We start from the raw sequence: 21,393 nt of genomic DNA, 5'->3' as shown, positions 1-21,393 counted from the left end.
TCATTTGCGCACTTCGATTAAATCGAGATTCATTGGTAGCCGACCACCTCCTTGAACAAGATTCAAAGCGACGAGAATCTGATTTTATTTCTAGAGATTTGACTAATTTTTCCAATGAAATTGCTGCATCTTGACGTTATCTAACTAAAAGGAGATTCTGGAATCAGGCAAGAAATACAGTTAGGAAGTCAAAATTAAACTAAAATTCAGTTTTTAAGATTTCATGTTTGAACATTGAAGATGATTCATTTGTTTTCCTATATAGTATTTCCCAACCGACCAAGACAAATGCATATGTGAACAAGTCTACATTCACACTGAATTGCCACTGTCCACTAGTATGAAGCAACGTATTTATCCCACATAATTGGTAAAGACTTTTTTGCCGCTAATTAAATTCCGAGGAGACTTGTAAATTGCAAAGGCTTGGAATTCGATTAGATTATTAGACGATTCTGCATATTTCTTTTCAAATTTATTAACTTACGGCACACGTTATTATATTCATCAAATTAATTACGGGAATATTGGGGAGTAATTAATAATGTTAATGAGTAGTATTAAAAAGACATGTTGTTCATCAGGTGAATAATCAATTGCTAACTAATTAACAATCTCAAACTAAGATTAAATTTTAGCTATTAGATTAGAAGATTTAGTGGTTGAAATAATTTCAAGTGGATTATATTTTTAATTAAGAAAATTAATAAATAAAAAGCATTAGAATAGTACCCCGATTGATCATCTCTAAATGGAGTACAACTTTTTTATCACGACAATATGATGCGACAACCTTTTTAACCTGACTTTAGGGCCTAATTAAACAAATCTAAGAATTAAATAGTTCTTATATGGTAATTGGAAAATTTTATAATCTAGATTATTGACAATTAAATAGTGCTAAATCCACCATTTTTTCTTTTTGGTTTCTTTCTTTCTTTCTCATTCTTTTCCATTTTTTTATTTTTCACTTCCTATTTTATCAATTGCATAATATTATAATCCGTGTCATTCACATTTGAAACTATTTTTAATAGATAAATTAAATATATATTTATTGTTCTTCAATGGTCAGCATCACCTTATGAATCTTATTTCACAAGGTTTTACAAAACTAAAAAACTTTTCCACATCATCAATTTCAATTCCCGAATATATTAAAGATGTTGTTACAATCATCCATGTTTGGAATGAACTCAAATCTTTGATTATTTTAGAACTAAATTCAATCAATGTTTCTGTTAATAGAATATGTGTAAGTCTGAACTTAACTAAAATATCTAATCAGACATGTACACACAAATTTTCATCATTTGGATAGTAATATTAAAGGAAAAATAATCAATTAATCATCATAAAATACAAGCATGATGTAGCCTGTAAAGGGACATATCATCATAAAGAATAATAAAATTGTGTAGGGGTCACTGATTAATTGAGTTGGCCTAAGGTCTGATAAATATATACACTAACGTGTGTCTGATTTTCAAAGGTGAATCTCTTATATATGGCCCATAAACAATAAAAAATAATTGATCATCTTTGAATCATACAACTATTATATATATAGTAAATAAATTCCTCCAAAACTACCTAGATTTCTAAGGTTTTCTTTTAGCGAAGGGACATTCTTGGCGTCTCGAATCATCCCACATTAATATCCCAACATCACATTTATTACATATTAATATGTAATAAAATACTACTAAATAAAACTAAGAAATAATACTAATATTGAAATTGAAGCTAGGGATGGGAGAAAGTAGAGGGCATTGTATTGTCCCTTTCCATAATTCCACAAATAGTGTTAGTTCAACAGTTATTGAAAATTTGAAACCAGTACTCATTCAAATCAGGACATGTGTTATCAATCAAAATAATCCCATCGCTTTCATTATCTTCATCACATACTCCACAAAATATTTCCAAGCATTAGCACCTCATAATTTCATAATCATGATTTTATTAGTTAAGTGTGGGATTAATTAGTCAAATTATTCTTTCATTCGGTAAATTTTCCATCAATATATTCCTTCATATTTTTCTAAAATAGATGATGATCCCAAATGCATCAAGAAATTATACTGGAGCAACTCGACCTAAATTAGCGAAATATAGCTGATATAAATTAGTCTATCTACAATCACGATTCACACTTAGCTAATTTTATGATGCCAAGCAAAAAATAGACTTCCAAGATTATTGATACTATGATAAATACCAATTACCACATACAATTGAAAGGATTGAATTCTACGAATTATTTTTCTGTCATATCATTACAGTTTTTCTGTCTTTTTCTTTATAATAAATCATCTAATACATGTTCAATTGAACATCACACAGATGTCATTACAAAAATGACTCTTTAGAAGATGTGCTTAGACTTTTCAATAATCAGGGGAGAAAATGAAACTTAGTTACTTGCGTTCGTCCATAAAAAATTTACCACAATTTTCTTTTTAATCTGCCTAACATTTTTTGGGACCCTCCAAATTTTTTTATTATTGTCCATATAACATCATCAATTTTTGGTGACTCATAACATGACAAATATTTTTATGGACAAGAGGGAGGAATATGTCTACTATTCAAATAATAGTAGGCTTCATGTTGAAAATGTAAGTGATGATAATACTTCTTAAACACCTTTCCTTAAACACTATAATGGTACGAATCTTTTGGGCCCAATAACATGAAATATAGCCCATAAAACCAACGAGATTCAATTTGGGCTTTTTTTACAAAATTATACAGTCCAAAAACATACACGTGTTCAACCAATTTCTACAAGTTACTTGCTCCCTTTTAGCATTTATAATGGATTTAATTTGGTTATGTAAATTTTGATATTTTTAAATGTATAATTTCATTCGTTATATCTATTGATCACCCTACGTTTGCAATAGAAAGTACTCCATCCGTATTATTAGAGTCATTTCGCTATTTTAGTACGTTCCGTAGTAATAGAGTCATTTCTCATTTTAGTAAAAGTCAACACATTTTTCCATACCTATTTTATTCTCTCTTACTTTATTCTTTCTTCATCTCTTTACCTTTTTCATTTTTCACTTTACTCTCCCTTTATTTAACTCACATAACACAATTTTTCTTAATCTCCGTGCCGAAAAGAAACGCCTCCATTACTATGGAACGGAGAGAGTATATGATAGTACATTTTATGATAATTCTAACAGTTTTCAAATGAGGCAAATTCTTATTATGCAACCTATTTGCTATATAGCAAAGGATATGGAACACACCACTAGGAAAACCAATGAAAAAAAGCGAAATTCAGTTAACAAAGTAGGGATGGGATCTATATAATTTAATTTCTACCAAGATAGTACTTTCTTTCTCCGTCCATATAAAAATAGCATTAGTAATGAGCAAACTAAATTTAGTACAACATTATTTAAATAAGAGAAAGATATTATTAATAAAAAAATTGAACATACTTTATTAAAGAAAGATAAATTTAGCATACATAAATAGAGATTATTTTAGTAGATGAATAAAAATAGGAAAATTAAGACTAATTTTCTTGAATATTAAGGAATACTAACTTTGAAAACATATATTTATAGGAAATTTATTAGCTCTTAACTAATATAGACGAGACAATGCGAAATCGAACAAAGGAATTATACTAAATATTCAATCGGATAATTAAAATTTTTTAAATAACGCATCTTTTGCAGTAGATGATGTAAGTTACAAGATACAGTAATATGTTTATTGCTGATTAAGATTAAAAATTCTAAATTAAGTAGTACTCCAGTATAAAAAAATAATCAAAATTAAAATTGCGAATGCATGAAATAGCTAAACAAAAACAACAATTGATTCCAAGAGAGAGAAAGACGCGATGACTCGCTGCCGCTTGAACTGTAGTATGTCACTGCAGCAGAAATGACGCTACCGCCAGCATTAATAGATTCCCCTTAACCTGAGCGGCTGACACGTGCACACCTGAAATGTACACGTGTACGGTGCGATTATAAGATTCCGCCTTTTCACCGTCTTCCACTAATTATTTTGAGCATCTCCGTGATCTGCAGCTTTTAAACTTAACAATTTTGACCAGAATAAAATTATTTAAAATGTAAATAATTTTATCATTTCAAATGTAATGGATCCTGTCAATTTTTATTTCTTAGTCAATGGAGAGATTTATTTTCCAATTCCATTAATTGTGCTTATATCCGTTAAGTATCAATTAGTGATTCACAGATTTCGCCTACCAAAATAATAGTGGTGTTCGTTACTCTATTTTTCTTATTACATGCAATTATAAACATGAAAGTAAAGTTTATATCTATCCACTTAAATTTCGAAGGCACCACGAAAACTGGGACTCGTTTCCGAGTTGAACCAAATCCCTATTTCTCAAATAATAATAATAATAATAATAATAATAATAATAATAATAATAATAATAATAATAATAATAATAATAATAATTGTCAAGTTCAGGAGCGGTTAAATTTAAAAGATTGGAGTTCATCAAATGGATAATTAAACATGATTTTAGATATATAATCGAAAGATAAGAGTCATAAACCTCCCACTTCAACAAAAATAAAATAATTTATTAGTTTCAAATTGGATGAAAAGAGAAAATAAGATTTGTTGAATAAATGATTCAATCTTTACTTTTAAGTATTATAGTAACTTGCTATAATATTGTAAAAATACCAAAGTATGCTTCTTAATCTATATTTTATTTTTATCTTGTTATAATATTACTCCATTAAAATAGAATTTAGAAACACACCATAAAATGATAAAATGCTTCTTATTTTTCATCCTAATTGATCATATTAAATTAGCAATTCTCTATTCAAACATTTTAGCCCTAAATGTAACTTTGTCATATTATAATACACTAGTTAACCAAAATATTAAAGTTGATTAAATTTTCCGATACACTAATTAATTTTCGAGTTAAAACCAATAAAACAATATCACACATTATTAGCAAAAATAAAATAAAAATTGAAAAAATGCATTCATTTAATGAGAGAGAGAGAGAGAAACTGTATGTATTCATGTGTGAACCGGCGGAGTAAACACCGGCACCGTCGCAACAAAACCACCGCAGGGCTTCAACCCCAATCCATTATACTTATAGCACTCCGCCGCGGCTTCCTCCACACTCAAATCACAATCGATCGCCTCATTAACGATTTCAGGACGCCGCATCTCCTCCTCCGCCGCATCCTCGACGCCGTCGTCGTCGTCAACGTGGACGAGGTTGAGAACGAGGCGTCCATCCGATCGATCGGCGACGAAATAGTCATGGCACCTCACCCTCTCCTCTCTGATTATCAATCTGCCGTCGCTCGTGTAGTACTTCCTCATAACCCACGGCATTGGCGACCGGTGACTGTCCGCGCGCACCAGCCACGTGATCGGCGGCGGAAGCTCCTTCTTCTCCGGCGCCGCGGGGCGCCTCTGCCTTCTGCGGACTGCGGCGACGTCCGATCCGAGATCTAGACAGCTCTCGGCACCGATGCGGTCTCCGATTTCCGGATCTGGCATGGCGATCGATCGGTAAGGCTAGGGATTTGGCGATTGTGAATTTGGGGGTTTTTGCATGAGCGGTTGAGATAAATATACAGGAATTGGGGGTGACAGCTAATCATAAAAAATCCGGGGATTGGGTGAAATTATTATTCGGATTACGATACTTGAATTAATATTAATTTTGAATGATTAGAGAATTAATTTTAGGAAGATTAATTCTCTTTTTCTTTTTTTCTGATTTGGTAAATCTTGATATTTCCGGTTGGATTTCCCTTTCCATGCCGTGATAATATGAAAATCTCTTTAACACATTACCATATTCGTTTTAAATAAGAAAATGACTATACTCAGAATTGTAATATAAATGTGCGATGTGTCTAATTAATTCAAATTACTGGATATAATCTATTGAATTTAATATTTATACATTCGATGCCTTATTTAACGAAATTACTAGTATTTCTCATTCATTACGTCTTCGCCAGCTATTAAAATTGGATTAATTTAAGTTATTGTTATGGAGTGGTATATATTTAAGAAAAATATATCTTCTTTCTCAATTTAATTGTTGCATTTTACGAACGCAACTTGTGTCATTGTATAAGAAAATCATTTAGAATGAATTACATAAACGGTACATGATCTTTCACTTTCGCACATAAATGGTACCTGATCTTTATTTTATATCGTTTTTTTTACCTATTAATCACATTTTTGGTACCTGATGTACTCCCTCTGTCCCGCTTTTAAGATGACATGTTTTCCTTTTTAGTTTGTCCCAACTAAGATGACACATTTCCTTTTTTGGAAACTTTCTCTCTCCAATTAATACACTCAACCACTTTTCTTACTCATATTAAAATATTCATCTTTCTTTATCTCTCTACTTTAATACTTACACCCACTTTTTCTCTCTCCAATTAAATAATTTAACCAATAACTCCTAAAATCTCGTGCCGGCTAAGAAATGTGTCATCTTAGCCGGGACGGAAGGACTAATATTCATCCCAAAATACCCCCCCCCCCCCTCCTCTAAACAAATTCATTTTTCCATTTGTGTCATAAAGGGTATTTTGGGCATTGACAAAACTAGTACCAAAAGTGATATTATGATACATTCTCTCATTCTTCTCACTATTTATAGTACTATTATGATTAATCAATATTAATATTATTATTTTGATGTTATAAATTAATAATTAATTTATTTTTTAATATATATTTAATCGTAATTATATTTAATTATTATATTAATATTATTATTATAATATTATTATTATAATAGTAAAAAGTAGTAATAATTAATAAATAATAATTATTATTTTATATTAAATTAATAATTAATCAATATAGTCTCAGTCAAAATTTAAAATTATGAATTGTATTCATAATGATAAAGAGTTGAATATTTTTAGTTAGGTGTTTCAACCCTAAAATGAGTATAAATAATTTAATTAAAACACTAAAAAGACTGCAATTAGATGTATGTATAAAACACTAAAAAGAAAGAACAAAAAGAGGAAACATAAACCAAGGAAAAAAGAAAGAAGAAATGAAGATAAAATACTAAAAAAAGAAGAAAATGTAGAAAAAAGAAATATGAATAAACTAAAGAAAAAATAAATAAATAAAAAAATAAAAAAAAATCATATATTTGGTTCTATTTGATTGAAATTTTCAAAAATATCATCCATAACAAAAAAATCACATATTTAGTACATAAAATTATTTTTGTCATGATATATCAAAAATAATATAAAATAAAGATCAAGTACCATTTATGTGCGAAAGTGAAAGATCATGTATCGTTTATGTAGTTCACTCAATCATTTAATTTACTATCAATAATTTTGTTAAACAGTGTGCCGACTTAAAATACTATTATGATCGGTCCAATTAAAGGAATGGGCCGTTAATTTGTTTGCCTTAAGATATAAATTAGTCATAAATAAATAAATGTTCATATAAATAATTGTATATTTATAATTATTGTTGTTGTTAATTTAAATAGAGAATAAAACAAAGGACCGTTTTGGATGCATTCACATAAATTACTGTGGAAGAGGATTTCAATGAACCTGGTAGCCAGAATTTGAATAAATGAGAACTTACCAAATTCTGATTCTGACTATCATTTATCTCTGACCTCCACTTCTATTCATACTTTATTAAAAGGAAACAAAAAATGTCTTAAAAATTGTAATCAAATGATCATAATTGCACATATCATCTGAATTTTTTTTAAAAAAAATCATTTTGACGTCACTTATGATAAGTGAAACAATATTGTATTTTCAATAATATTATCGTCTGATTTTTCTGAAACATTAAACTATGATAGAATTTCATACTCTATATTTCTCGGTAATTAATAACCTTAACTTAAATTGCACAATGATTATTAACTGTAAACAAAAGTGGACAAAAAAAGGGGTATGTTGGTAGAGCATCTCCCGAGGAACAAGAGAAGAATCAGAAACAGTGACAGTATTTGGACCAATTTCCAACCATTTTGTATATCAGTATATACGTACAAATATTTATTGCATGCCATCCTAATTTTTTTTTAAAACTTTAATTAATTGCATGGCATATGGCGACGTGCACTACAGCTACGTAATCAATAAAATTTTTTCCATTTTCAGTTTTATTGTGATTGAATTTGAATCCTTTAAATTCTAGTTATCAGACTTGTGTAAACAAAAGTTTAAACCACGTTGAATCCAACTAATATGTTGGTTTCAGCCTTTCAATACGATTCATAATTATCACACTCTTATATCATTCTCATTGTTGAATAATCAGCTAGTACTCAATCATTAATTTGGATTGAGAATTTGGAATATCCGGACACATACTTCACGAAATGGTTCATGCATGTTTCGTGCCAGGAGCAACAAGATCGAGTTGGTAAGGATTAACCTTTCATTTCTATTGTAGATGATCATAAATGGCCTCTTTACCATTCTGTATAAATGTACAATTCTATTTGTACAGATATGGTAGCGGGGCGCATTCAATCCTTTTTTATCTATTATTTTTTACTTATTCATCGTGTGTAAGATTATAATACTCATTAATGAATTTATGTTTGTTGCTAGTATTAATGATCAACAGTAAAATCGTGGATTTTGATTAAATTCATCTGTCTTAGCCTCAAATCTTAAATTGAAGCCAAGAAACTAAAAAATACAAAGAAAATGGCATAAATTCGGTTTGAGGAGAAAATAGAGAATATTTGAAATTTCTTGATTTTTCATTCAAATTAACTACAAAAAAAAATGTCTCAGGAAAATAGAATTTGCACATTTACGATATCTATATAAAATACTCCACCAGAAGTTTTTCATGAAAACTTGATTATTGTGAGTTAATTTTGCACTGTTTTCAAACTTTGTTGCCATATTTTTACTCTTTAGTCTTAAGGTTATTTCAATCTTTATATTTAATATTTTCTCTCTCATCTTTTCTCTCGGTTTCCACTTTCTTCTCTCTCATATATCCACCTCTCCATCCCACAATAAGAGTCATGTTTTTTTCATTTTGATCTGTCCCACTAAGAGTATGACTCATATTTCACTAGCTTATTCAACTAATTTTTCTTTAAGTTTCTTAAAACCCGTGTCATTATTAAATAAGACTCCTATTGTGGGACAAGTGAGTATTTATTTTACTTTTTTTCTCACCCCTCCATTTTCTCCATATTTCTCAATTTTATTTCATTTTTTCTCTTTCTCTATTCCCTCTATTTTCTTCATATTTCTCAATTTTATTTCATTTTTTCTCTTTCTATATTCCCTCTATTTTCTCCATTTTCACTCATCCCTTAATTTTTTTATCCCTTCAGGCCACTGTGGATGCTCTTAAAACTTAAATATCCAATACACATCAAAGTAAAAAGTAAAGACCATTTTAATTTGATGAATATATTATTTCAAAAAAAAATTTGAAATAAAAGAATATTTTTTTTAAAAATTTCTTCACATGAGTATATTTTTGGACAAAATTGGAGCCATGTGTTTGAAATAATATCGTACACGAAAAAACTTTATCTTAGACACGTCCTAAAAGTTGTGTTCGTCTTACTCTAGTTATTATACATACATTTAATATTATTAAACTTTGTTCTCTTACCGGGGACGGATCTAGAAAATGATCATAGAAGGGGCAAAAATACATGTGTAGATATTTGAAGTACTTGAGGAGGGGCATTTAAAGAAGAAACTAATATTAATTTTTTTCTCCAATAAAATTTATACATAGATATGAAATTTTGAGGGATGGCATTTACCCCTCCTCCTTGCACATTAGATCCTTCCCTGACTCTTATTGTATTCGGAATGACTAATTACAATATTGTTACTGTACCGTATTTCGATATGTCGTACTGCAATTCAGTATATCGATTTTTAACAGTTATCAAATTTCGATTTGATATACCGCAGTATTGATATTATAAATATATGTAATATATATGTGGCATTCACGATTTTATCATTTTTTCGGTCGGTAAATGAAATTTCGTACCATTAACATACCAAAATCACGATATACCACAAATTTAATATTTCAATATTCTTTCCACACCTAAATGTAAATGCATAGTATAATATTATTTTATTTTATCCTATGGAATAATTCATCCGTCCAACATAAATGTTTTATACTGCCATTTTGGAACTTTCATCACTAAATATTAGTACTTCATTTCAAATTTATTATGTTTGAAAAATGCATTGTACACATCATATTTTATTATAAAATTAATGTATGAGAGTATAATTACTTGCAATACATTAACATTTTTCATCCATTTTGCTTTACATTTATTTAAATTCATGTAAAGTAAAGCAAGATATTTTATTCAAAATGGAAGGAGTGACACATAATCCAACTAATTAATATAAATATTAATAGTATTAACTAATGCACATACGCAACCATATAATGATAATTTTAAAAATATTTTATTACTAATATTATATGCACTTACAAAATCACACAAAGATTATTTATATATTAAAAAGATTTCATTACTAGTATTAATTGTTAAAATAAGTTGAATCATGCATACTCCATATTCCATAGGAAGGACATAATAGTATACGCAGTTATAGTTTTACACAATTTTGATTTCTTATTCTGAGTAATTGTAATGATATTTATTATATATTTAGATGATTAGATATACCTAATATGGAGTATGATTTATTTGGGGTTTGAAATTGTATATAAACGTGCATTAATACTTTCATCGATAAAGCTAGAAAAGTGCAAATTATATCAAACGTGCAAGGTGCGAAGCTCTAGATTTTTCCCTGGTATTTCTTTACTATATAATGTGTAAATTAGTTTATATGCCATAAATATAATTTCCTTTTAAAGATCACTAAATTTAAAAAGTCAATTCGGATTTTGCCAATTCCAATTATTCAACTATATTACGTCGTCAAACATCAAAATCTCTAAATTTTCACTGATATTCATGAGAAAACCTATTCTTCCTTATAACTATTTTGGCATGCAAAAACGAAATCTATCCATTAATTTTTCCAATATTCAGATTAATTCATAGTAGTTGACTGCTAATTCAGCCTTTGAATTCAAAGCAAAAAGAAGTTTCTTCTCTTTCGTTTAAAAGTAAAATATTTATCCATTTAATTCCCCATAAATCATTTAGTCATCGATTCATCTCCGCTACCGTTTCTTCCTCTCAATCTCCCAACTTCAAAAATTCCCCAAAATTTGATCTTTTGTGCCCCCATCACCAGTAGATCTCTCAATTCTTCACAACCAATTCTGATTCGGTCATTCAGACTAATTTTTTTGGCTTAATGAATTCGTAAAATTTTGATGAGATTCTTGAAGATTATACAGCTGAAAAGTGGTCAATTGTGGTCCAAAAGCCGAATTTCTTTTTGACATTTTCAGACAATCCCTGAAAAGTCTTGATCTAGATGTGGTTTTAGTTTCGTTGAGCTACAGGAGATGTATATTTTTGAATAAAGTTCGTGTTTTTATTTGATTGAATTTGAATAGCTGGCTCTGGGAAATTGAGGGCTTTGCACAGTTTTGAAGGCTTATTTTGATGGCTGTGGATGGATTAGTTGAGCTTAAATTTAGGCTTGCTGATGGCAGTGATATTGGGCCGAGCAAGTATAGCTCTGACACAACTGTCACTACTCTCAAAGAAACAATCATTTCACAATGGCCCCAAGGTTTATATATTGTGTTTTTCCCCTGCTTTATGTGTGTTTTGGGTTGCTCAAGTGTTAATTGTGGCTCTTGTTGGGGTTTTAATGGCAGTGCTGAATAGTTGTGTTAGATTTTATTTGAATCTGTTGCATCTTGTTATGTTTAGTTCTTGATTCATTTGCTCTTTTGTTGCTTATTTGAAAACTGATGGATGATTGTGACTTGTGAGGAGTTTATTTCGGAGAAAGGGTCATGCTAGTGTTAAGGTTATGTACTTGAACTTCAAATTAGTTTTTAACCGAATACGAATAGATTAGTTTTAGCTACGCGTTGGCTGGATCCATACCATGCTGGACTGAAGTTCGAACTAGCTCTGTTAACTTCACAGTAGAATCTTGATTTTATCTTCCATACACCTGTTATTAGCTGCGATGGGAAATCTTCTTACTCGTGAAATATAACGTGTTAGGCCGGTGAAGTTGATTAGTTCATAGGGGTTTTTAAAGTAGGCTGACCCTTTGTGTTACAGTTTTATAGTCCTAGTGATATTCTTTATAAGATTTGGATCAGAGCAGTGCTATATACTATTTCTCATCGAATTATGTCTTGATGCTCGATCCTGTCCTTCCGTGTTGAACAGTAGCAACTGATACATAGCGAAACATAACTTCACTTTAGACTCTCCAGTTCGTGTTGCCTATAACAGTGTTATATGTATGTTCTATGTCGTGTTCGCTATCAACCTCACAGAGGCACGTTGATGTTGCAGATAAAGAAAACGGACCTCAGTCCATAGACGAAATAAAGCTCATTAACGCTGGGAAGATACTAGAAAACGACCGAACACTCGATGAATCACGAACTCCTCTAAGTGAAGTTCAAGGAGACGCTATCACAATGCTTGTCGTAGTGCAGTCTCCTCTTCCAAACAAACACAGTGGTAATAAACTACTTCTTGTGCTCTTGAGTATGATACAATATGCTGAACCTTTTCTACCGATGTATGACTCTACTTTATTGTCTCAGATAAATTGCAGCATGAATCCCATCAAAAGACCGGATGCTCGTGCTCGATCATGTAACGTGTTTGGCAGGGCCGAATCAATGTCGTTTACAGGCATTTTACATCGTTTTACAAGCATTTTCCAAGCGTTTTACTTTATATGATTTCAGTTTCAGGCAAAGATGTGAATTTTAGAGCACTATATACATATATTTTTTAAATGCAACAAATTCAAATATTGTCCATATAACCAATCTTGAATTTTTCTCACAGCATTGGTATTTGGTAGGGATCTTTGGTTCAAATTGGACCGGCGGTTAAAATACGAACGTCACTAGATAGATAAGTAATTTGCATTTGAAAACTGATCTAGAATTGATCTCACAACATTTTATAAACAATGTTTCATCAATGTTTTTAACTGGTACAAAAAGTTTTTTTCATAAATCGTAGTAGTATAAAAAGTTTCACTAGTGTTTCAAGTTCATACATTATTATACAAAAAGTTAATACAATAAACAAGAAGGAAAAACACTTATGAAACATTTTGTGCAAAATGAAAACTTTTCGTATAAATTTAAAATCTGAACCACTTATCAAGTGTTGAACCAAAATCAGAGTACTATAAAAAATCAGAGTACTATAAAAAAACTTTTTCCCGTAGAACTTTTTAAAGAGTTGCTTTTATAAAAGTAGAAGTTAAAAACAGTTTAGTAAATTCTAATTATTGACAATGGCAATAAATAGAATAGAGAGAAGGGGGAAGTGAATCTAACCACATAAAATAAATGAAAAACATTAAAAATGAGAAAATAAAAAAAAAGAAAAAAAAGTATAGAATCCAATTGTGATTCTCATGAACTCATAGAACGATTCAAATATTACACGAAAACATCACCCAATCTAAGTTTTTCCAAATCAGGACTCCTACGTCAATTCATCTTCAACAATTTCTCAATTCATCTCTAGAATTCCGTCGAAAATCGTAACTAAAAACGTGAGAAACCGACTAAATCAGGTGGGGTTAGCTGGAGACGATGAGCAATCTGAGGGCTATATGCAGGCCCCACGCCGTGTTCGCTTCCATGGCGTGTTGCTACAGATCGATGGGTAGGGTTTCGTCGCTTGAAAAGCACAGCCGCAGCTTGGGACGGCCGCCGCCGCCGCCGCCGCGTTATATCGCGGTTTGGTTCGATAGGTTGGGGGAACAGAGACCGTATGAACCGCGGGTGAGGCAGAATCGGCAGAGGAGAATGGTTGCTACCAAGGCTTCCAATTGGACTGATTCCAAATCTCCCTACGAAACCCTTGGTAACCTCTTTTCTTTTTCAATTTTGCTCTGTTTGTGTTATTGTCCGATCGATATATTTTGGGGATTGTGTTGTGAAAATTTCTGCAATTTTATCACGATTGATTTACAATATCTGCAATTTTTCACTCAGAATTGGAGAAGGATGCAAATGAAGAGCAGATTAAGGTGGCATATAGACGATTGGCTAAGTTCTATCACCCTGATGGTTTGTCCCTAATCTGCTGTACCTTATTCTGTTTTACTTTTTTTTTAATGCCCTATGTTGTGATGAATATGAAATTTGAAGACATAAGAAAATTGGACTTGCTATCAGTTAAGAAAATTAAAAATGTTCTGGTTTGGGGACCTTAAATTAGCTGAATGAGGTGTATCTTTGACGAAATAGCGATCAACGTGTAACCAGCGAATATACGCCGGTCACATTCTGTTGTTCTTGATCATAAACTGGAAAAATTCATCAACAGTTGCATACTCTGATGTGTCATAGATTTAATGTTAATATCGATGTTGTGGTTATATATAGTTCTACAAAATATGAAGTGAAAAATTCTGCTTACCTCTGAAGTTTTTTGCATTAGTCATTAATGCAAGCTCCTCGAGGAGCATGGATCATCTTCTTAAAGAAATTTGATTCAGTCACTAAATTTCAGATAACAGGTTCATTGCGAACTAAACTTATCATTCTATGACCTCTACTTTTCATGTGTTGCAGTTTACAATGGGAGAGGGACCTTAGAAGAAGATGAAACAGCAGAGACTCGGTTCATAAAGATTCAGGCTGCATATGAGCTTCTTATAGATGAGGAGAAACGGAGACAATATGACACTGACAATCGTGTGAATCCAATGAAGGTAATATTTGTTATTTGCCCTTCTAACTCTCCAGTTGTGTCAATAGATCTGCATAATGCTACAGTTCCTTGCTTCTCTATGTTAGCAGCTTCCTTTGTCCAACCTTTAATCCCATTCAACTTCTGTGAGAGATTTAAATTTAAATATATATAAAAATTATGTCATCTGTTCAGAAAAAACATTAGGCTGCTTAAAAGCGTAAAAAATGTACTATAAAGGTTGAAACTTGAAAGTTGTCAATAATTTTATAGTTAGTATTGTGAGTGGTACACATTGTGTGATTGGAAAAGGATCGGGCGAGAATGACAATTGCAGGAGAGAAATGTTAATCATTTTCAGCTCTTTGAACACAGTAATCTATGGTGGATGCATCTCGTTACTTATGCCTCCCCTCTGTCCCGTTAAAGAAACCGGGACTCTTTTCAGTAGCTCATGTTAAAATTATTTGCATTAGTCTGTTGGATATAATTCAGGCTGTTGAGATTGTTCAGAAATTCTAGCTAGTCAAGTTCTTTAGCAGCTCATGTTTTTTGTTTTCCTTTTCACTTCCCATTTTCCTCACCCACTGAAATTTTATAGGCATCTGAAGCATGGATTGAATGGATTCTGAAGAAGCGAAAAGCATTCGACCAAAGAGGTGATATGGCAATTGCAGCATGGGCCGAACAACAGCAACTCGAACTCCATCTCCGCGTACGCCGACTTGCTCGTTCAAAGGTGCGTCACCGCTGCATTACCTAGTCGCTGATATTAAACCAAAGTATTGTGTTGCTTAGAAACTGTGCTGTTTGATTCGATATTCAGATTGATCCAGAAGAAGAAAGGAAGATACTGGTGAGAGAGAAGAAGGCTTCAATAGAGCAGTTCAACAACACTTTAAGAAGACACACGCTCATCCTGAAGAAAAGGGATCTCAATCGCAGGAAGGCTGAAGAAGAAAAGAAAAGGTTAATCGGACAGCTTCTAGCAGAGGAGGGCCTTGAACTTGACAATGATGAAGATAAGTAATCCTACCTAGTTATTCTTAATTTGCATTTACCTAGATATACGTGTGTATAGAAGATGAAGCACAACTTAGTTTGTAAGACGCTTCCCACCAACCACAAGGTAAATGAGGAACCATTATTGATCCTCTTTAAAAAAAAATGCATGTACTATATGATTTACTGTTCAAAGCTATGTAACATGCTTGTATATTTAAATAAAAACATATGTATATGATTTACTGTTCAATGCTTTGTTAGCTCTAAATAGTTCAAATACTTTTATTGTACTTATCAGTAATAAACATCAACATTTTTTGCTAGACCAAACATGCAAAAAGATCCATCATAAAACAACCGAATATTTGTTCTGGTATTTACACGTCTAAGTAGACTCAAAACTTGTCTCATTTGGCAACATTTCTTCCGCTTGAATTGCCTAGGATTCCATGACTAGTCCTACAAAACTGGCTAGGCTAAAGGCAAAAGAAGTAGCGACAACAACAACGAGAGAAATGAACTGTCAATTAGATGGGACGTGGTAGTATTTTCCTTTGCACATGCAGCGGTAGACGATGGGGCATGACTCCACCGCGCACTTGTTGAAGCTCACCATCACCCTACGGCAAGGGCTGCACGCTCCACACGCGTGTGAGCAGTCGGGTAGGCTCGACCCTGTCGGGTAGAGCTCCATACCTAACTCTCCCTCCTGCCCATTTTTCTCACCCTTGTAGTTGGCATCTCTACTGTGGTGGGCATCTGTGAAATAAACCAACAATAAGTTAAATGTGACAATGTATAACTAATTTAACATAAAGAAGAAATAATATATACAGGGATTTTAATTTACAATGATATGGCCTGAGAGCTTGACCACAGGGAAGCAACAAGAAAAGAATCAAAACGATACTATAAGTTGGCCTCATTTTTATAGAAACTTTCTTTCTAATGTCACAAGATTTAGATGGGAAATGAAGGTGTTGAGCATATATGAGAAGGAATTCATTTATAAGATATATTGGGGTGGAGAATTTAATGTTGGAAGGATGTACAATCTGATCAACTTCACATGAAAAGGGTGGGAGTTTTCCAAAGTCACGAGTTTTGTTCATGTCTTATAAAATGGTCTAAAAATTCAAAAATAAATGACTATTTTACTTTTGGTTTGAATAAAACCATAAGCATACTGTATTAGGATATTAGAGGAGATGTATTTCGCGTTTAATTTGAAATATAAGGATAACGCAAAGCACATTAATTGTGAGGAGAGAGAGATGAGGAGATTCACGTGGATGTGTTCACTGTCAAATTGTGGATTCAAACATGATATGGTAAGTACACTTATATACGACATCAACACTTTCTCCACCAGTCCCCTCTTAACGGGCATACTGTCGACGATTTGAGTGACATTGGAAAATAGAAGACATCCGAGTTTTCGCGAGGGGGCACGACACATTGATATCTTTGTTGTACTGAACTTGGTATGTTTTCTCGGTTGCTTCACTTGATTGGTGGAGTGATGCGGGCGACTGATACGATATCGTGACAAGGATCGACGGCGAGGAAGCCCGGCGATCAAATTCAGGCTGCACGGGAGGAGACCTCCTCCATCGGACAGTTCGTCAGTTTTTTGAGAGAAAAATAAAGAGAAAGCAAATTTGGGAAATATCTTATCATTCATATTAACTGTGTTGACAAGTTCCCTTTTTATATCTAGACTCTAGGGCGGTTCGACCTCCTATCTCCTGGGAAAGAACCACAAAGAAAACCTGAGATAGAGCTTATAAATACGCTCGACTTCCTACTCTATTACATTAGATAAAAGAACATAACTAACTATAAATAACTAACTCCCTACTTAGTCTTGGAAACGGATTGGAGCATAGAGCCAAGGACCGAACATAGCTTCTTCTGCAGAGTCATCAAGGCTGTTCTGATGTTGTGTTCTTATGTTCTTGGACTGAGTTGGTGGTTGTTGTTTTTTAGGTGTTGTTTACTTTGAGATGCAATTTTGCTTTGGTTGATTGTTATGGACGAACTCTCTTGCTCGGTCTTTGGTTTTGAACCTATTTTTGAATATGGCATGATCACTCCATGACAACACAAAATTAACATTTGTGTTTATAATAAAATAAACTGTGTACCGCAATACGATATTCCTAAAATTGTGTGTTTGTAATGGTGTGATGAAAGAAATGAATGATCCGAGGGCTCCTCTAAGTGTTTCCAATTGAGCATAACGAATTCAACAAATCCATATCACAAAGTATTATTTATTGTTAATTGGCAAAAATAACATCAATTGAATCTTCAAATAGGAGTATATATTTCCCCAAAAAAATTCATAAATCCATACAAAACTATATAGCGTTGGAGATTAATTACACACCAAAAAAAAAGGAAAAAAAATCATCCGACTAACTGAATGTCGCCGAGATCAAGCTGCGCGGCGATCTCCTCCAGCTGCTTCTTGACGCTCAAATCGATCAATTTGGAGCCGGAATTCCCATACCGGATGGTGATTCCGGCGAGCAGCGACTTGTCGATGACCGTCTTGAGCTTCACATTCTTCGCGCCGGTCAGCTTCTGCACGCGCTTGGCGATCTCCGCCAGATGCTGCGGCTCCAGCTCCACCACCGACGCCACCGTCGCCACCTCCGTCTCCGACAGCCGGTTGGCGATGAGCTCGAACTCCGCCGCGATCTCCTTGATCAGATCCACGCGCTTCATGTCCACCAGGATGTTCACGAAGTTGGCCACGTGCGGCTGCAGCTTCAGCGAGCGGGAGATCTCGTCCGCGATCTCCCGCTTCGCCTCGTCCCGCACGGTCGGGTTCGTGAAGTAGCTCAGCACCGCCTCGTCCGAGAACACCTCGGACGCGAGCTTCTCCACGTCCGCGGCCGTCGCGGCCAGGGTGCCGTTGGCCAGCGCCACGTCCGCGAGCGCGCTGGCGTAGCTCCCGGACGCGGTGTTGGCCATCCTGGCCCCACTGCGGCCGCGATTGCGGCCGCGGAGGAGGGGCCTGAGGGTGAGCCTTGTGAGCTTGAAGTTTGAGGAGAGGGAGAGTTTGGTTGGTGGCTTGGATTGGAGTTGCGCCGACGGTGGGGAGCGGGAGCGGAATGTGATCGGAGTTTGCTGTAGGGCGGCGGCCATTGTAGCGGCGGCGTGAAGAGTGCGAGCAAGAGAGGGAGTTTTGAATGTGTGGATATTGAAAACTTGAAATGGGGGTTTAGGCGGGGAATAGACGGATGGGATTGGATGTGGGAAGAAACGGACGGTTGATATCGGAGTGACCATCTAGTGATTGTCATGAAGATTGCATCTTATCTCAAGTCGAGGAAGGAAAACGTGACACGTGGATGATATTTTTGCACTGGATCACAATTTTTTAGTCTTGAATTATAAGTATATTTTGATTTATGTATGAGAGTTCCGTTAAAAAATCAGCATTGGACACATTTTGAATTAAATAATGTTTAATGTAGATCAATACATATTCCTTCTTTACGTTAAAAGTAAAAACTTTTTTAAATCGATATAGATTTTTAACGCAATGAAGGATATTAAGAAAAATAATGATTGATACTCCTAGGGGTGTAAATTCGGGTATCTGAACCCGAAATCTCAAAAATATCATACCTAATACCCGATTCGTATGTGAATTCGGGTACCCTAATACCCGATGCGGGTATCCGAACCCAACTAATCGGGTACCCATAAACCTGAAATTATTATATTTAAAATTTATTCTTTTATATAAATTAAATTGTGACGAGAATAGAAATTATTAAAAATCACACGATACATATACTATTTATTGACTATAATTCTATATTATATAAAATACACACTAGACGAATAAAAACTACTTAATTTTAAAATAATATTTTCTTTTTGGTATAAATTGAAACATAAAAGAGATTAAAATAATTTTTTAAGACATTAAATGAACATGTAAATAAAATGGAGAAAGTATAACTAATTAACTATATATTTTCAAAAGATAACAAATAAGAACCTAAATAATTCAACATGCATGAACTGAACACGAAGGTAAAGAAGAGAACATACGCCCAAAAGAGAGCAACAGCAGTGGCATGAAGGAAACTTGAAAAAGTGAGGCACACAAAAAATTTATAAATCTACATGTGATTAAATAAAGTTACCCTAGATTTACCCTACTGGCCATAGGCCCTATACTAAATAAAAATATTTATCACAAATACATAATTAATGGGGTTTAATCGGGTACCCTAATACGGGTTTCGGGTACCCTAAACCCGAAAAATCATAACATTAGCTACCCAAACCCGTACCCAAACCCATAATTTCGGGTTTCGGGTACCCAAAACCCGTCGGGTATTGGGACTGGGTCGGGAATACCCGAAATCCGCGGATTAAATTTTCAGGCCTAGATACTCCCTCCGTCCCACAAAGATAGTCGCACTTTGACCCGGCACGGGTTTTAAGAAATGTAATGAAAAGTGAGTTGAAAAGGTTGGTGGGATGTGGGTCCTACTTTTAAAGTATTAGTTTTATAATAAAATGTGAGTAGAAGAATGAGTTAGTGGAATATTGGGTCCACTACCAAAAATGGTAAAAGTGAAATGGGACAAATTTTGTGGGACGGACGAAAATGAAAAAATGGGACAATCTTTGTGGGACGGAGGGAGTATGTTATTAGGTATAATGGATCTCCTCTCATTAGAGAGAAACGCTCCTTAAATAAAAAAGTTCTATTTTTAAAGGACGGACTGAAATGAAAATAGTTTTCATTCTAAAAAAACAGGCTAAAATTTTAATAGTTTTCTTTTTTTATATAGGACGAATAAAATATTACTCCCTCCGTCCAAAAAAAATAGATCACTTTTGCTATTTTGGGACGTTTACAAAAAATAGATCACTTTCTAAAAATGAAAAGTTTATCTCTCATACTTTTCCCACTTTTTCTTCCCTATCTCATACTTTACTCACTTTTTCTCTCTATCTCTCTTACTTTACCTACTTTTTCTCCTCATCTCTCTTACTTTACCAATTCTACATTAAAACCCGTACCGAACAATAATAGATCTATTGTTTGTAGACGGAGGGAGTATTTAGGATCAAAAGCTAATAAACTTATAATGTATGGAACCAATAACACATAAAACTTTATTCATAATAAAATATCAAGTGGTTGTGGTTTGTAGTTTTGGAATTAGAACGTGGAGAAGACCCTATCAGGGGAAAAAAAAAGGACAATGAAACCAATTGAATTTATAAAATGCTTCTCGTTAATCTAATAAATTAAAGCATGGAAGGCTTAAATAGATAATAAGAAGGCCTAATAATAAGGGTTGAGGACTTGAGGTTAATGAAAGAACGGCCCAATACACATTTTCCATTTTACTGATGCATCTGACTAGGGGTGGAAATAAACCCGATCCGAAAAAATCGGGTATCCAAACCTGATAATCATCTAAAGATCTATCCAAAATCCGACCCGATATATTTTCGGATATTCCAATACCCGCCCC

At 33.4% G+C, this 21,393-nt stretch overlaps 5 protein-coding genes across 5 annotated transcripts; 2 read left to right on the top strand and 3 right to left on the bottom strand.

Moving 5' to 3' along the window:
• Nucleotides 1-5,031: 5,031 nt before the first annotated feature.
• Nucleotides 5,032-5,611, bottom strand: LOC125191800. The gene has a single exon (XM_048089219.1). The coding sequence runs from the start codon at nucleotides 5,542-5,544 to the stop codon at nucleotides 5,050-5,052; it is 495 nt and encodes a 164-aa protein (XP_047945176.1). The 5' UTR covers nucleotides 5,545-5,611; the 3' UTR covers nucleotides 5,032-5,049.
• Nucleotides 5,612-11,213: 5,602 nt separating this feature from the next.
• On the top strand, nucleotides 11,214-12,926 carry LOC125196177 (membrane-anchored ubiquitin-fold protein 6-like). Its single transcript, XM_048094584.1, has 3 exons — nucleotides 11,214-11,747; nucleotides 12,494-12,664; nucleotides 12,751-12,926. The coding sequence occupies exons 1-3, from the start codon at nucleotides 11,618-11,620 to the stop codon at nucleotides 12,804-12,806; spliced, it is 357 nt and encodes a 118-aa protein (XP_047950541.1). The 5' UTR covers nucleotides 11,214-11,617; the 3' UTR covers nucleotides 12,807-12,926.
• A 556-nt stretch (nucleotides 12,927-13,482) lies between these two features.
• Nucleotides 13,483-16,134, top strand: LOC125196176 (uncharacterized J domain-containing protein C4H3.01). Its single transcript, XM_048094583.1, has 5 exons — nucleotides 13,483-14,038; nucleotides 14,170-14,244; nucleotides 14,752-14,891; nucleotides 15,471-15,608; nucleotides 15,696-16,134. The coding sequence occupies exons 1-5, from the start codon at nucleotides 13,765-13,767 to the stop codon at nucleotides 15,897-15,899; spliced, it is 831 nt and encodes a 276-aa protein (XP_047950540.1). The 5' UTR covers nucleotides 13,483-13,764; the 3' UTR covers nucleotides 15,900-16,134.
• Nucleotides 16,135-16,206: 72 nt separating this feature from the next.
• Nucleotides 16,207-16,839, bottom strand: LOC125196178 (protein EPIDERMAL PATTERNING FACTOR 2-like). The gene is made up of 2 exons (XM_048094585.1): nucleotides 16,725-16,839; nucleotides 16,207-16,633 (listed from the first exon to the last, which is right to left on the bottom strand). The coding sequence occupies exons 1-2, from the start codon at nucleotides 16,798-16,800 to the stop codon at nucleotides 16,398-16,400; spliced, it is 312 nt and encodes a 103-aa protein (XP_047950542.1). The 5' UTR covers nucleotides 16,801-16,839; the 3' UTR covers nucleotides 16,207-16,397.
• A 1,340-nt stretch (nucleotides 16,840-18,179) lies between these two features.
• LOC125192752 (ATP synthase delta chain, chloroplastic-like) lies at nucleotides 18,180-19,092 on the bottom strand. The gene has a single exon (XM_048090384.1). The coding sequence runs from the start codon at nucleotides 19,028-19,030 to the stop codon at nucleotides 18,287-18,289; it is 744 nt and encodes a 247-aa protein (XP_047946341.1). The 5' UTR covers nucleotides 19,031-19,092; the 3' UTR covers nucleotides 18,180-18,286.
• Between the last annotated feature and the right edge of the window lie 2,301 nt (nucleotides 19,093-21,393).

The sequence above is a fragment of the Salvia hispanica genome, chromosome 6 (genome assembly GCF_023119035.1).
Source record: "Salvia hispanica cultivar TCC Black 2014 chromosome 6, UniMelb_Shisp_WGS_1.0, whole genome shotgun sequence".
NCBI classification, from domain to species: domain Eukaryota; kingdom Viridiplantae; phylum Streptophyta; class Magnoliopsida; order Lamiales; family Lamiaceae; genus Salvia; species Salvia hispanica.
This window is presented reverse-complemented; position numbering and strand designations above follow the sequence as displayed.